An 11,394-nucleotide genomic window follows, 5' to 3' on the forward strand; every position below is an offset into this window, starting at 1 on the left:
CATCCACAGTGGAGTTTACCCCTAACCTGTCTTTCAGTATTTTTTACTTATTGGCTGCACCCGCAGTAGGTGGGATCTTAGTTCCCCGACCAGGGATCAAACCCACGTCCTCTGCATTGGAAGGCGGAGTCTTAGGCACTGGACCACTGGGATGTCCCCCAGCATGCCTTTCATCGACTTGGCCATCGTGATTCAGAAGAGACACAGAGGGTACCAGCTGCGTGCCCCATCCCCCACAGCACACCACCAGCCATCCCCCTCACCCTCTGCAGCAGAAGGAGAGAGCAGCTGTGCCTCCACTGCCCCGTTTCCTCCTCCCTCAAAAGCAGGAACACAGAGCTGCCAGAAGGAAGCAGGCCTGGACAGCTCCAGCTCCACAGGCTGGCCCCTGCACCTCAACATTTCAGGAGAAAAGGTGAGAGCAGGAAACAGGGGCACCAGAGGCCAAGCCAGTGCTGGGTGCCAGGTACAGAAGGCGACAAGGCCCAAGTGAAGTGCAATCCCTGCTGTACCCCCGCCCCTTTATTTATCTCTCTGCCCTCACCCGAGTCCTCAAGGTTTCCGGAGTCCCACAGAGTCCTCCCTACCACAGGGCTTTTGCTCGTGCCATCGCCTCGGCCTCAGGTGTCCTCACCCCCCGTAGCTGGTTCCTTACCATCAGGTCTCTACACAGAGGTCACCTCCTCAGAGAGGCCTTCCCTGCGAACATGGTGTCATCCCCAACTCCTCACCTCCTTATGTACTTTACTTTCTTATTCTTTCTTTCTTCCTTTCTGGCTGGGCTGGGTCTTTGTTGCTCTGCACTGGCTTTCTCTAGTTGCGGTGAGCATGGCTACTCTTCGTTGTCGTGTGTGACCTTATTGCAGGGGGGTCTTCCCTTGTGACTCAGTGGTAAAAAATCTGCCTGCGATGCAGGAGCCACAGGAGACACGGGTTCGATCCCTGGGTCCAGTAGATCCCCTCAAGGAGGGTGTGGCAACCCACTTCAATATTCTTTACCTGGAGAATCCCATGGACAGAGGAGCCTGTCGGGCTATACAGTCCATGGGGTCACAAAGAGTCGGACACGATTCAAGCGACTTAGCATGCACGCACCTTCTTGTTGCCGAGCACAGGGCCGGCTTCTGTCGCTGCGGGCTCCTGGACTCTAGAGCACAGGCTCAGTAGTTGTGGCCCGTGGGCTAAATTACTCTGCAACATGTGGGATCTTCCCAGATCAGGGATTGAACCTGTTTCTCCTTCACTGGCAGGTGAATCCTTTACTCCTGAGCCACCAGGGAAGCCCTCTTTTTCTAATTCTGTTTTTTAATTTGGCTGTGCCAGATCTTAGTTGCAGCATGTGGGATCTAGTTTCCTGATTAAGGATCAAACTCAGGCCCCCTGCACTGGAAGCGCAGAGTCTTAATCACTGGACCACCAGGAAGTTCCACTTTATTTTTCTCTGTAGCATGATCACTACTTGACATTCTATTAGTCCTCACTGAATATTTGCTTACTATTATTCTAGAACATTGGCTTTGCTAGAGCAGGGATCCTTGTTCTATTCCCAACTGAGTGCCCCATGGGGGCCTGGCACACAATACTTGCTCCATAAACACTGACTTAGTGGATATGACTTGGTGGATACAAACAGCCAGGGGTTTGGAGACACATAATCTGAGACCCTTGTGTACTGTATCTATCCCTCAAGAGCTTCTCCATGCTGGGCACTGGTGGTGGGGTGGGGAACTCATGGTGAAGAACACAGAGGTGGTGAGCTTGGATCTCTGAAGTCATGGTCCAGTAGGGGAGATGAATGTGAACGAAACAACCCTGGACCAGTACAGAAGTGAAACATTTAATTAAAACTTTTAATTATTTTTGGCCACACCACGTGGCTTGTGGGATCTTTGTTCCCCAACCAGGGATTGAACCTGCACCCCCTGTAGTGGAAGCACAGAGTCCTAACCACTGGACTGCCAGGGAAGTCCTGAGGTGAAGCTTCTGAACCTCTTAGAATCTCCACAGGTTCTAAGAGGGAGATGCGTTCTAAGAAGCTGAACTAGAGCCTAATGTGGGGTGGGAGGGGTGTCCATTTTAGGCTGGATGCTCAAGGAAGGCTTCTCTGAAGATGTGGTGTCCGAGCAGAGCACCCTCCCCCCTCACCCCACAAAGGATAAGGTAGCAGCTGCAGGAGAGGTGCGGGAGGTTATGCTGAGCCCAGGGAAGGCAGGATGGGGTGAGTCAGGGATCTGAGGGCTGAGCCATCTGGCCCTAGGCCTTCTCCACAGGCTCAGTCAGGAGAGACAAAGGGGGTCTCAGGGGCTTATCTTCCCTCTGAGGCCAAGCGGGCCTCACTCACACCCCCACAGCAGGGACCATCCTGCCCATCCTTGACACTCTCTGCCCTCCACCCCTCCCTCTGCCCCTCCTTCCGAGCAGTGGTGTCCTGTGTATCCTAGTGACAGGGGCAGAGCTCCATGTCTCTCCCATGTGGCTTTTGGCTTCAGGCTGGGGACACCCTTTGGTGAGGTCAGAGAACATGAAAGGGGGAAGGGGAACACAGGTGTGCGGAAGGAGGGGGGAAGGGGACACTCTGCAGGCCGCGGTGGGGCTGCAAGATGAAGGGCCCATTGTGTCTATGTGCCGTCGATGTGTCTTTCGTGTGTGTCTGTACTGCGCGTGTGTGTCCTGTGTCTATCAACATATGTGCCTCATGTGTGTCGTTCTGTCCTGTGTGTGGTCTGTGTCTGATGAGCGACAGCACGCGTGTGTCTGCTGATGTATCTCCTCTGTGTTTTCATGTACCTGCCAGCCTGTGTGTCTGTCTTGGGTCTTTAAAAAAAAATTTTTTTTTTTAAGTTTTGGTTGCACTGCATAGCATGCAGGATCTTAGTTCCCTGGCCAGGGACTGAACGCTTGTCTCCTGCATGGGGAGCATGGCGTTTTAACCACTGGACTGCCAGGGAAGTCCTTGTGTCTGTCTTTCTGAATGTGCTGCCTCTGCATGTGCTGGCAGTTGCCCTCTATGGGATGTTGTAACAAAGGTGACTAATTGTCTTGTGGGGCAGAAGGCTGGTAGCTGTTTAGATGACTGTGTGTGTGCCTCGGAAAACCCGGTGAAAAAACCCCTCCCCACATTCCTGGGCCAGGGGAGAGGCAGGTGAGGGCGCGCAAGGTGGGATCCCAAAGTTACAGTGCCCCTTCTGAACAGATCTATTCTTTATTGTCACTTCTATTAACAATATGAGTGTCATTGCTGACAGCACTTCCTGAGCGGGGTGCTCAGCCAAGCCTGATTGAAGCAGGAGCCAAAGAGGGGGCTAGTGACCCCCCCAACCAGGAGCTCTGGGGCCTTGAGGCCTGGGTCTTCCATCTGAGGTCTCTGGATGGGGAGGGGGTGGAGAGGAGGTAGGCTGGACCCCTCAAGACTCAGGCTCTTCCCCCTAGGAGGAATTCAGCCCCTTTTCCCCCTGGAGAAACTGAGGCAGGACAGGCTTGGCTGGGTGAGGAAGGGCTTACCCTTCCTGAGCTGAGGCTGGGTGGGGGCCCAGGGACACCCCACATCTGCCACATAGCTTCTTGGGCTGCACATTTTTCCTGGGCACCAGCCAGCAGCTAGAGCACCGGGTGCCATATTTCTTGTACCTGGGATGGGGGTGCAAGAAACCGACATTCAGCAGGCAGGGGGAGCCCAGAAACCGCCACGAGGGAGGCACGTTCCCAGAGGTGGGTGTTTTCCCAATACCCCATGCTCGCTAAGCATGGACTCAAGTGAGGACCCCACCCCCAACCCCTCTCCATTTTGAGGACCTGATGCCACAAGCGTTGCAGAGAGGGGTACCATCCTCAGCATCTCTCCATAAAGGGGTCCTCTCGGTCCTACAGGAAGCACAGCGGCGGGGTGCTGAAAGGGCAGAGGTCAAAGGGCGGGGTCAGAGGCCAGGAGCCTGAGCTCAGGAGACCTGTGTGGGATGGGCCTTTTGTGTATATGTGGGTGGGAGGGGGCTCTCTATGAAGGCTCCCCCCCCCCCCAACTCCCAGCCAGCCCCAGATCTAAGACAGAGGGAAAGCCAGGAAGGGAGACAGATGGCAAAGCTCAGCAGAGGAGGAAGCCGGGGGTGAGGGTGACTCAGCTTGAGTGGATGGGGGATGCTGCGACTCCTCCTGGATGGGTCTAAATAGGGAAGCAGGATGGGGAGAAAGATAAGGAAGAAAAGAAAATGCTGCCCCCTGCACCTTTCCCCAGTATTTATAGCTCTTAAGTCTCCAGGACTCACCCAGGGCCTCGCTGCCTCCCGGGTTGGCCTCTGGGCCTCTGGCAGGGCCTGGAGTGGGAGGCCCTGGAGAGCGGCTGCTGCAGGCCAGGCTGGGGAGTAGACAGGGCATTAGCACAGAGGGTCTGGATCCTGCCCCAGACAGCCCCCAAATTAAGATTTTTAAATGATATTTATTTATTTAGTTTTACAACACGGCTTGTGGGATCTTAGTTCCCCAACCAGGATAGAACCCACGCCTTCAGCAATGAAAGCGTGGAGTCTTAGCCACAGGACTGCCAGGGAATTCCCCCAAATGAAGATTTACTATCAAGGCATCTAGCACTGCTCCCCCCTCCCCTGACCAAGGGGGCATCTGATGCCTGAAAGGCCTGGCCTTGCCCTTCATGAGTAATCATAATCATTTGAGGAGACAGTAAGCCTATGGCCAGCTTTGCCAGGTTGAAAACTCAATTCTCCCATGTCCTTGCTGTGTGACAAGGGATTTCATCCTCTGTGCCTCAGTTTCTGCATCTGTAAAGTGGGCTTCACAAGGCCTCAGTGAGTCCATACACACCAAGTGCTGTTACCTCTATGGCTGGTGTCATGTCTGACAAATGGTAGCTATTATCATTGCAGGAAAAACTAACAGAAGCAGCAGCCCCCAGGTATGGTGAAGCCATTTCACTAGGAGAAGACTCTGGCTCAGGCCTGGATTTGACTGGCTCATAGCAGAAAGGACAGGAATAGGCATCAGCCTGAGGTCTCACTCAGAGATGAGGCTGTTTGGACTTCCCTGGCAGGCCAGTGGTTAACACTCTGCACACCCAGTGCAGGGGGGTGAGTGTTCCACCCCTGCTCAGGGAACAAAGATCCCACAGGCAAAAAAAAGTTTTTTAAAAATATAAAGAAATAAAAAAAGGAGAAAGGCAGTTACAGAGATGAGGCCATTTGTAATGCAGGGCTGGGGTGGTAGTCCATAAGCAAATGCCTGGGAGCACCTCCCTACCCCCCAGCTCTATTATTATTGTTTAGTTGCTGAGTCGTCTCTCCGACTCTTCTTGACCCCATGGACTGTAGCCTGCCAGGCTCCTCTATCCATGGAATTTCCCAGGCAAAAGAATACTGGAGCAGGTTGCTATTTCCTTCTCCAGAGGATCTTCCCCACCCAGGGATCAAACCCGCATCTCCTACATTGGCAGGTGGATTCTTTACCACTGAGCCACTAGGGAAGGCCCACTGATATTGTTATTACTTGCAGAAAGGGTGCCCTTGCCCAGGCCAGCTCCTACCTGTAACTGGGTATAATCTGTAGGCTGGAATCCGGCTTTATCTGAAACTTCAGGGTCACCCCCTCAAAAAGAGGGTCCACTTTTTCGGCACCCCGCTGGGGGTTTGACTGCTTCCGGGGCCTTCTCTGTGGTTGGGCTGGAGAAGTAGGGGGAGCCCGTGGGGACCCCAGGTTGGGGCTCTGCTGGCTGACTAGGGTCAGCATGTTCTTGTCATCCTTGGCCTGAGGTAGAGGTCCCAGGGTCTCCAGGGCCTTCGGCTCCCAGTAGGGCCCCAGAGCCTGGGTGTCCCAGGGGGTCTGGGCCAGCTCCTCTGCTGTCTCTTGGAGGAAGCGCAGGGCGGTGACCGAGTCTTGGTGTGCAGGCCAGAAGGACCTGGGGACAATGGCCGGTGTGGTCAACCCCCTTCCGTGGGCGGCAACTACGAGGGTCCCAAAGACACGGAGCAAGAACTGCACAGTCTCTGACCCCCATATGACCCCCCCCAATATCCCTGGGGATCAGGATCTCGTCCTTGCGAGTACCAGTAACTAACATTTTGACCCCTGAGTAACCCTAGGAACCAGAGATCATGACCCATTGACCACTGGGCCAGGTGGGGGGAAGGGCTGCTCGTGTACGCACCTGCCACTGGGTCTGAGGCATCCTGGGGTCCTTGGTGCCTGCCGGATCGGGGGTTCCGGGGGCGGCTCAGGGTTCAGGCAGGGCGGCGCTAGCAGCTCTCGCAGCATGGCGAAGTCCGGGGCTGGCTCGGCCTCCATTGCTTCCTAGCCCAGCCCCCCTTCCCAAATCTCGCCTGGCCCCGCCCACGCCGGGCCCACTTGATGAGCCCCACCTGGGTGGGGGGGCCCGCTTCTGGCCGAGGGTGCAAGGGGCTCCACCTGGGGGGGGGCGGGGGGCGGAGCCAGTAGGATTGGGCGCCTCTAGCGGGTGATGTTGGGCACGGGCTTCCAAGGCTCCACCCTCAGGCCCGCCTGGGTCCCTCTCTCCCTTCCGACTCTGCTCAGACTATGTGATTACCCCTTGTGGCCGAGGGCGGTCTGGGGCCCTCCAAATCCCTCCGCGACGGCGGGGCGGGGCCTTGCCATGCTGATCCTCTGGCTCGCGGAACCTCGCCTTCAGACCTCTCTGCCTCAGTTTCCCGCTGGCCCATCACCGCCGTGGTAGGGGAAAGCTGGGGAGGTCTGGCAGATGCAGCTGTAGACCCCAGAGCCTGCACCCCACCCCCACCAACCCCAAGGACGCTCAAGATGCCAGATATCTGTTAAACAGTTTTATTATCGCTCCAATTAGATTCCACCCCTATCCACACCCCCATTCTCATGAGCTTGGTTGAGGCAGCCCCATTAGGGGCCGGGCCCCACCAGAGCTGGGACATGGGATCTCTCTGAAGCCAGGGTTTTGACTTTCTGGGTGCTTCCGCCATCTTTCTCCGATCTGTCCGCGCTCTGGGCTGGGCTGGCATCTTGGCTATGTTCTTCCAGTCCTGGCCCTGGGGCCGTCAGTGTCTGGGGCCGTCCGGTTGCCCATGTCAGTGGGGCTTGGGGACGTGGCCATCCACATAGAAGTTCCTGGTGATCTTGGGCAGGGTGAATTCGGCCCCTTCCAGCTCAGGCGTCAGCACGATCTGGCAGCCCAGCCGGGAGTTCTCTTGGAGGAGAGGGGCCATATCCAGCATGTCGTCCTCCCTGGAGTAAAGGGCGGCAGCAGTTGTTAATGGATCCAGGGGTAGGGGCCAGAAGGGAAGCTCTCCCGCCAGCAGCTGGAGGGGAGAGAAAAGCCAGGGCTGCCCTCTGCTATGGCCTGCGCGGATCCCGGAATGCCGAGGCTCAGCAACCAAGCCTTGCAGCTCAGGGCTGGGAGGGGCCACCCTACTCACCTCTCATCAGGAGGCGGCAGAAGGTCCAGGTGGTCCTCACTCACATACACGTGGCAGGTGGAGCACGCCAAGGACGCTTCGCAGGCCCCTGGGGGCGGCAAGTGAGGGACCGTTGGTGAGGGACCGTGCTTGGGCAAGCACCATTCAGAGAAGGGCTTAAAAAAAAAAATCCCTTTGTTTCTTATTTTTGGGGGGGGGGGGGTGGGGAGCCACACCCTCAGGCTTGTGGCATCTTAGTTCCTGATCAGCGATCAAACCCAGGTCTATGGCAATGAAAACAACTGGACCATGAAGGAATCCGGTGAATCTGTTTCACCATGTGACTCTCATTTCTCCCTCCCAGGCCTGCAGGCCCACTCTGTGCATCCTCCACCCTGTCACTGACTTGGCTGACTGTTGCTGATCTGCACACAGGTTTTGCAAATGGACTTCAGGGTTTCCCCCAAACTCTCCAGAAGGCTGATGACCAGGCTGGGCACCTGGCACCATTAATGAGCATGGACTGGACTTCAGTGTAGCTGAGAGGAGACAGGCCAGACAGGTTCCCTGTAGCCTGTGAACGCTTGCTGTGACCCTGCCACTTTGCTGGGCTGCCCTGATGCTCCGAGGGACCGACTCACTCGGCATCTAGTGCTGCAGCAGGAGAAGGGGTCAGGAAATAAAGGGGTGAATGGTACAGAGTCGAGGGTTTCCTGCTTGCCCCGGACACGTTCCCAGGCTTCTGACTGAGCGCTGGGCTTCCGGATAATGTCCTCTTCCAAACGGTTTTCATAGCTAGAATAAAACCCAAACTCGTCACCTCAGCCCTTGAGATTCTCCCACCTCACTGCACTCAGCCCCTTCAGCCACCCCAGCCCCCTCGCTCAATTCCTCCATGCCAAGCTCAGCCCCTAGCACAGGACCTCTGCCCTTGGCATACTTGTGATCTGGAATGCTCTTCTCTCCAGTCTTTCCATAGCTAGGCCTTTTTGTCTTGGGGCACTACTCAGTTGTCCTCCAAGTTCCCATCTCCTATTTCTTGTCCTTCCCCCAACTCTTGTTATCCCTTTAAAAATTTCTGGACAGCATTTATCACAATCTGAAGTTACCACCATCATTTCTCGGTTTCCCTGTGCTGTGTCAACCTGCCTCTTCTCTCTGCATTCAGCACTGAGCCTGGGAGGTTGTAGATGCCTCGAGAGATACTTGTTCTAAGTAAACAGGACAGAATTCTTTCTCTTCCAGACAGGTCGGACCATGAGGGTGGAGCTACAAGACAGCTTTCTGATCCAGCAGACCCTCCCCTGTGGGCTGCAGTGACTAAGTCGCCCACCTTCCCTGTCTGGAGAAGAAACAGTCTGGGCCTTGAAACTCAAGTCATCCCCAGGTGTCTTTCTCAGCCCTCTCTCCCAGCTCATTAACATCCTCACCACATGAGACAGAGATAACCTAGTACAATCATTCCAACTACTCGCTGCACACCAACCACGTGCCAGGTATTACACACCGTACACATGAAACCTGCTTAATCCTCACAGCAACCCGGTGAGATAGGAACTAAATTATCCTACTTTATAGACGAGGAGGCTGAAAGATGGTAAGTAACTTGCTCAGGGTCACACAGTTGGCAACAGAAAAAATCTGAACACAGGCCACGTGCCTTGAAAACCCATGTTCTAATCTTTGTCATGAACTGCCAGCCAATGGATTCCAGAACAGAACTTAAGGTAGGTCTGCCAGGACTGCCCCCAATTCTCCCCCCTCCCCCAACCGCTAATGATTAAATCAGCTCCTTATTATATACACTGGGGCTTCTCAGGTGGTGCAGTGGTAAAGAATCCGATTCCAGAACAGAACTTAAGGTAGGTCTGCCAGACTGCCCCCAATTCTCCCCCCTCCCCCAGCCACTGTCTAATGATGAAATCAGCTCCTTATTATATACACCGGGGCTTCTCAGGTGGTGCAGTGGTAAAGAATCCGCCTGCCAATGCAGGAGACGCAAGAGACGTGGGTTTGATCCCTGGGTCAGGAAAATCCTCTGGAGTAGGAAATGGCAACCCACTCCAGTATTCTTGCCTGCAAAGTTCCATGGATAGAGGAGTCCATGGGGTTGCAAAGAGTCCCAACACAACTGAGCATGTACTCATGCCATGTATACATACATACACCCAACACTATACACTTTTTAAAAGACCACTCTCCCAGTTGCTCATGATATAATTACATGTTTATGCATGGGATTATTGTCCCTATTAGGTTGAAACTGGTGTGAAATGACAAGGGCCTTATCTGCTTTTTTACATTGCTACCTGGCACACAGTATGTGTTCAATATTCACAGAAGAGTAGCACAGATTAGTGGCTAAGATAGGCTGGGTTTGAATCTAGTTTTGCCACTTACTTGACCTTGGACCAGGTCTGCTCAACCTGGGGCTCAGTTTCCTCACCTATAAAACAGGATAACATTCTCTCCTATTGCATAATGTTGTCATGAAATAGATTCAATCAGTCAAAATGTGGTAAGGGGCTTAAAGTAACGTCTGCTATTATTATCTTTCCTTTAACAAATACTGATTTAATACCTGTTACATCTAAATACCATGACAGGCAACAGATAAGCGTGAACAAGGCAAACACGGTTTCTGATCTCATTTTGGGGAGAAACGACAAAGAAGGAAACAAAACAATGAGGAGTGCTATGCAGACAGTACAGCACACCGATATGAATCGAGTTACTGGGGCATGGGGGCTGCGGTTGGGCTGAGAGGGATAAGACTGTCAGGAAGATGACATTTACAGCAAGGCCTGAAGGATGAGGAGCCAGAAGGTCTGGTGGGAAAGCACTTTCGATGGAACACCAAATGCGAAGGCCCTGAGGCAGGCATGAACTTGGCTATTTGAGGAACAGCAAGCAAGTCAGTGTGGCTAGAAGAGAGGGAGGAAAAAGGAAGAAAATACAAGCTCCTGGCGGGCAGGAGTTTTAGGAACCTCTACTAAATGCTCAATAAATAACTGCTGAATGAATAAAGATTAAGAGAGCAGGGGATGAGATCCTGTTGAGGAGTCTGAAGTTAACCATGTTGGGTGGGAAGCCATGCAAGATTAGGTAGTGGAGAATCCTATCTGACTTGTGTTTTTTTAAAACGAATGAATAAAGATATCTCCAATTCCCTATGCCCGGCTCCCACCTTCCAGATCCAACCCATGGCGCTGGGCCAGGTGGAGAACATTGTCCCCGACTCTGCCGCTCACCGGAATCCGTTGGCCTGACCGGTCTACGAACACCACGTTCACCCTGGGGGCAGATGAGAGTGCAGATGCCTCAACTGGATGATGGGAGCAGGGGCCAGGTGGAATATAGGGTTAGGAACTCATGTTTGGGGTTTGACGGGACATGGAAATAGGGTGATGCAGAAGGGGGGACACAGGGATGAGGCTGTACGGCAACGTGGGGACCGGAGGAACCCCGTGCTATTATTAACGGGGGACTTGGCTCCCACACTCACACGTCCCCGGGCCGCTCGGGGCCGCCGGCTTCTTCCTCCCCCGCCGGGCGCGAGCCTGGAAAACACGGTTGGGTGAGCTGCCGTGCCGGGCACAGCTGGAGTACGATGGGTTAACAACGCCCGCCCGAGGCTCCCCAGGTACCTGTCGCCCGGAATTTCCTGGCTATCGCTGGCGCCGCCGCCTCCCCGGACCCCCAAAAGCCTCCAGGACGGCTCCACCAGGCACCCCTGGCAGCCCGCAGCAGGAACCCAGCATTCACACCTCCCCAGGCCACGGAGGCGGCCATGACAGGCATCACGTGACCAGGGACTAAGCATGCGCCTTGGTGCGTTTAGAAGCCACTGCCCTGTAATTACCCGAATAGAAGCGCCTTTTTTTTTTTTTTTTGGCGTCGCTGCACGGCATGGAGGCGCGTCCAGGGGAGGCTGCCAAACTGGGAGCGCAGTGCGCAGGCTCGGATGAGCCAAGACCTGCAGGGCTATCCCCGACATCCCACCCAGGCACAT

General features: G+C 54.6%; 2 protein-coding genes across 10 annotated transcripts; both read right to left on the bottom strand.

Moving 5' to 3' along the window:
• Positions 1-3,288: 3,288 nt before the first annotated feature.
• ZGLP1 (zinc finger GATA like protein 1) lies at positions 3,289-6,381 on the bottom strand. The gene is made up of 5 exons (XM_070792270.1): positions 6,149-6,381; positions 5,528-5,929; positions 4,260-4,348; positions 3,793-3,886; positions 3,289-3,627 (listed from the first exon to the last, which is right to left on the bottom strand). Exons 1-5 carry the CDS (start codon positions 6,283-6,285, stop codon positions 3,498-3,500), a joined length of 852 nt encoding a protein of 283 aa, XP_070648371.1. The 5' UTR covers positions 6,286-6,381; the 3' UTR covers positions 3,289-3,497.
• A 403-nt stretch (positions 6,382-6,784) lies between these two features.
• Positions 6,785-11,394, bottom strand: FDX2 (ferredoxin 2). 9 transcript variants are annotated; one of them, XM_070792803.1, is made up of 8 exons: positions 11,030-11,394; positions 10,888-10,942; positions 10,570-10,676; positions 10,179-10,306; positions 9,783-9,828; positions 8,024-8,177; positions 7,404-7,491; positions 7,077-7,212 (listed from the first exon to the last, which is right to left on the bottom strand). In XM_070792803.1, exons 1-7 carry the CDS (start codon positions 11,392-11,394, stop codon positions 7,444-7,446), a joined length of 903 nt encoding a protein of 300 aa, XP_070648904.1. In that variant the 3' UTR covers positions 7,077-7,212; positions 7,404-7,443. The 9 variants fall into 9 exon arrangements, with proteins under 9 accessions (XP_070648905.1, XP_070648909.1, XP_070648906.1 ...); XM_070792810.1 differs by lacking the exon at positions 10,179-10,306 and having other exon boundaries at positions 10,634-10,676; positions 11,030-11,317; XM_070792807.1 differs by lacking the exon at positions 10,179-10,306 and having other exon boundaries at positions 11,030-11,317.

Source organism: Bos indicus, chromosome 7, assembly GCF_029378745.1.
Source record: "Bos indicus isolate NIAB-ARS_2022 breed Sahiwal x Tharparkar chromosome 7, NIAB-ARS_B.indTharparkar_mat_pri_1.0, whole genome shotgun sequence".
NCBI lineage: Eukaryota > Metazoa > Chordata > Mammalia > Artiodactyla > Bovidae > Bos > Bos indicus.

Bases quoted from the DNA above. Each gene is read 5' to 3' on its own strand.
- ZGLP1 (XM_070792270.1), bottom strand. From the start codon at position 6,285: ATGGAGGCCGAGCCAGCCCCGGACTTCGCCATGCTGCGAGAGCTGCTA. The intron at 5,930-6,148 runs GTGCGTACACGA...CGCCCACGGAAG, and splicing joins TGCCTCAGACCCAGTGGCAG to GGGGTTGACCACACCGGCCA. The intron at 4,349-5,527 runs GTAGGAGCTGGC...TCTACTCCCCAG, and splicing joins CAGATTATACCCAGTTACAG to CCTGGCCTGCAGCAGCCGCT.
- FDX2 (XM_070792803.1), bottom strand. From the start codon at position 11,394: ATGTGCCTGGGTGGGATGTCGGGGATAGCCCTGCAGGTCTTGGCTCAT. The intron at 10,943-11,029 runs GTACCTGGGGAG...CGTGTTTTCCAG, and splicing joins CAGGAAATTCCGGGCGACAG to GCTCGCGCCCGGCGGGGGAG. The intron at 9,829-10,178 runs GTAAATGTCATC...CCTGTTTTATAG, and splicing joins CTCATCCTTCAGGCCTTGCT to GTGAGGAAACTGAGCCCCAG.